This window comes from Thunnus albacares, chromosome 17 (genome assembly GCF_914725855.1).
Source record: "Thunnus albacares chromosome 17, fThuAlb1.1, whole genome shotgun sequence".
Classification (NCBI taxonomy): domain Eukaryota; kingdom Metazoa; phylum Chordata; class Actinopteri; order Scombriformes; family Scombridae; genus Thunnus; species Thunnus albacares.
Genome location: NC_058122.1, coordinates 30,286,331 through 30,290,000, shown reverse-complemented (window position 1 = coordinate 30,290,000; position 3,670 = coordinate 30,286,331). Strand labels below are relative to the sequence as shown.

Below are 3,670 nucleotides of genomic sequence, written 5' to 3'. Positions count from 1 at the left end.
GGAGAGCACAGCTCCGCTGTCTTCTTCCTGCTCCTCCACTGCAGCACAGATGGACAATGATGGAAACTCAAACGATGCAGCCGGTTGATCCTCTGTAGACTCCGTCCCCAACGCCTCCCGAAAAAGACCAGGAGGACCACCCATCACCTCCTCCACCAGTCCTTCCAGAAGATGCAAAGACTTAATCCCAGTATCTTGTCTCTGGCCTGCTGACCTCAGTCCTGCCAGCGTCGCCATCCCGCTGTTATGAGCTGAGAGTCCTGATCTGTACGAGCAGCTCTTCCCCAACATCACCTTACATCTGAGAACAGTCTCTCCTCACATTTAAAACAGTTCCCCAAGCACGCAGGACCAACCGACAGGAAGTGTGTGATGTATCCATAGCAGCCAGATAACCCGGCGCCAGAGCATAGAGGCGGCCCGGTTGTTAACAACCAAAGTCCCCCTGTAGGACCACCAGGGCTGGTTTTTATCATTCAGCTAAAACCTCCACTTCCTCTCTGCTCCCCTGCAGCCCAGCTGCTCTTTATTGCACCACTCTCCCAGTATAAGTCCATCATACTTTGACCAGTTGACCTTCACAGAAGAAGCTTGTTCATATAATGCTAATGTCTGTCCAAGAGTCTCAATATCATTTTGACCTTTTATGAACACTATAACATCGTCAGCATATGCTGACAAACTAACTGTGTTGTTTGTACTTTCTACCGAGGTCAACCCTGAGAGACGCTGCTGAGCTGATGTCTGAGAGGCTCGAAGTCTACAGCGTCCCAGTCTGACGCCTCTCTGGACCATTCAGGGACCGCTCGGCTCCTGAATGCAGCAATTTAACCCATGAAATAAACACAGTAGGTCTGACTGGTATCTACAACCGACTGTGACACCAGATCAGCTCAGTTCTGGTGATTCAACTTCAACACACCTGTCTGACTGTCCTGTGACATCATCACCTCAACACACCTGTCTGTCCTGTGACATCATCACCTCAACACACCTGTCTGACTGTCCTGTGACATCATCACCTCAACACACCTGTCTGACTGTCCTGTGACATCATCACCTCAACACACCTGTTTGACTGTCCTGTGACATCATCTACATGACTCTACATGTTACTTTCTCTCCTGAAAACATTAAAACGTAATAAAGTGAGATATTAACAGTCCTGCAGTGAACATTACAACAGATTTTAGCCTCAAAGTCTCCGCCATCACTGCCGGTTGGCTGGACCGCGAGGTTGTTCCAGCGCTTTGCATTGTGGGACGTAGTAGCGAGGTAGACTGGTCAGATAATACTGCAGATTTAGCTTTTGTTTGCTGTACTGCTGGTATAGTAGCTGGTTTCAAACACAGCCCAGTATCAGCCTGGCAGCCAGTTCCTCCCAGTGGCCACTGGTGGTATTACACAAAAAAATCCCCCTGCAGCCCAGAAAGCATCTTCCCCACAGACCGCCATTATAAAAGAGACGCCGCGGGCCCGAGAGACAAACTACTGAGAAACTTTACTGGCACCAGCCGAGCAATTCTTACTGGACCAGACAATAACCAGCTCTGATAATACATCCATGAATAACTGAGAGGAGGAGGAGGAGGAGGAGGAGGTGGGGAGAGGAGAGGAGGAGGAGAGGAGAGGAGGAGGAGAGGAGAGGAGGAGGAGAGGAGAGAGGAGAGGAGGAGGTGGGGAGAGGAGAGGAGGAGGAGAGGAGAGGAGAGGAGGAGGTGGGGAGAGGAGAGGAGAGAGGAGAGGAGGAGGAGAGGAGAGAGGAGAGGAGGAGGAGAGGAGAGGAGGAGGAGAGGAGAGAGGAGAGGAGGAGGAGAGGAGAGGAGGAGGAGAGGAGAGAGGAGAGGAGGAGGTGGGGAGAGGAGAGGAGGAGGAGAGGAGAGAGGAGAGGAGGAGGTGGGGAGAGGAGAGGAGAGGAGAGAGGAGAGGAGGAGGAGAGGAGAGAGGAGAGGAGGAGGTGGAAAGAGGAGAGGAGAGAGGAGGAGGAGGAGGAGGAGGAGAGGAGAGAGGAGAGGAGGAGGAGAGGAGAGGAGGAGGTGGGGAGAGGAGAGGAGGAGAAAAGGGAGGAGGAGTACAGGAGTAAGAAGTCACTGAGCATGCTCAGTAGGCAGAATAGAGGCTGTCAGCAGCCATGATGATGCAGCATCAAATATTAATTATACTTCTTCACCTGTCAATCATCTGCTCTCAGACACGAGCACGCGCACACGTTCACGTTCTCCCCCGACCCTGATCTGAAGCTAAGTTAGCCCGCAGGCCAACAGGCGGCAGCGGCGCGGAGCGGCGCGGCGCGGCGGGGCACACCGAGCGGTACACCGAGCAGTGGCAAAGAAACAAACGTTGCCGCTTCTGCCGCGTCTGCCGCTTCTGCCGCTGGCGCGTCCGAGCCTTCAGACAGCGGAGCGGCAGAGACACATGGCCCAGAATGAGACACACAAGACACACAGAGAGAAGAGCTGAGGACACAGACAGATAGACAGGTGAAGGATGAAGAGCCAGAGAGACAGGTAGAGACAGACAGGTAGAGACAGAGAGAGACAGGCTGAGAGAGACAGGCTGAGAGACAGTCTTACCTCCTGGCTGCGGTGCGTCTGTCTGCTGCTCCACCCTGCTGCACTTCCACCTGCTGCCGCACTGAGAGGGGCGGCGCTCTGCTGCTGCATGCTGGGAGAGGAGGCTGCTGTTACCATGGCAACCCGCTGCATCCCCGCACAGCGCTGACGTCATTGAGTAAAAGATATCTTCAAAATAAAATCACTTTCTGTTGATGTTTGTGTGTTCGTCCTTCAGAATAAAATAACTATTACATGTACTTCATACATCTATGAAGTACATGTATGAAATACGAGTGCTGCATACATGTACTTCATACATTCATACATGTACTTAAAACATGTTCATACATGTACTTCATACGTGTACTTCATACATGTTCATACATGTACTTAAAACATGTTCATACGTGTACTTCATACGTTCATACATGTACTTAAAACATGTTCATACATGTACTTCATACGTTCATACATGTACTTAAAACATGTTCATACATGTACTTCATACGTTCATACATGTACTTCATACATGTTCATACATGTACTTCATACGTTCATACATGTACTTCATACATGTTCTTGCGTGTACTTCATACATGTTCATACATGTACTTCATACATTCATACATGTACTTCATACATGTACTTAATACATGTTCATACATGTACTTCATACATGTTCATACATGTACTTAATACGTTCATACATGTTCATACGTGTACTTAATACGTTCATACATGTTCATACGTGTACTTCATACGTTCATACGTGTACTTCATACGTTCATACATGTACTTAATACATGTTCATACATGTACTTAATACATGTTCATACATGTACTTAATACGTTCATACATGTTCATACGTGTACTTAATACGTTCATACATGTTCATACGTGTACTTCATACGTTCATACGTGTACTTCATACGTTCATACATGTACTTCATACATGTTCTTGCGTGTACTTCATACATGTTCATACATGTACTTCATACATTCATACATGTACTTCATACATGTACTTAATACATGTTCATACATGTACTTCATACATGTTCATACATGTACTTCATACGTTCATACATGTTCATACATGTACTTCATACATGTT

General features: G+C 48.0%; 1 protein-coding gene across 2 annotated transcripts in view; it reads right to left on the bottom strand.

Annotated features, from left to right (window-relative positions):
- The window catches only part of maptb (microtubule-associated protein tau b), a 13,422-nt gene extending 10,680 nt beyond the window's left edge, over window positions 1-2,742 (bottom strand). Inside the window, exon 1 of one of the 2 annotated variants that reach the window (XM_044332649.1) lies at window positions 2,574-2,742. In XM_044332649.1, coding sequence (XP_044188584.1) covers window positions 2,574-2,727 — 154 coding nt within the window. In that variant the 5' untranslated portion in view covers window positions 2,728-2,742. The remainder of the gene's footprint in view (window positions 1-2,573) is intronic. The other variant, XM_044332651.1, reaches the window with a different exon arrangement.
- Between the last annotated feature and the right edge of the window lie 928 nt (window positions 2,743-3,670).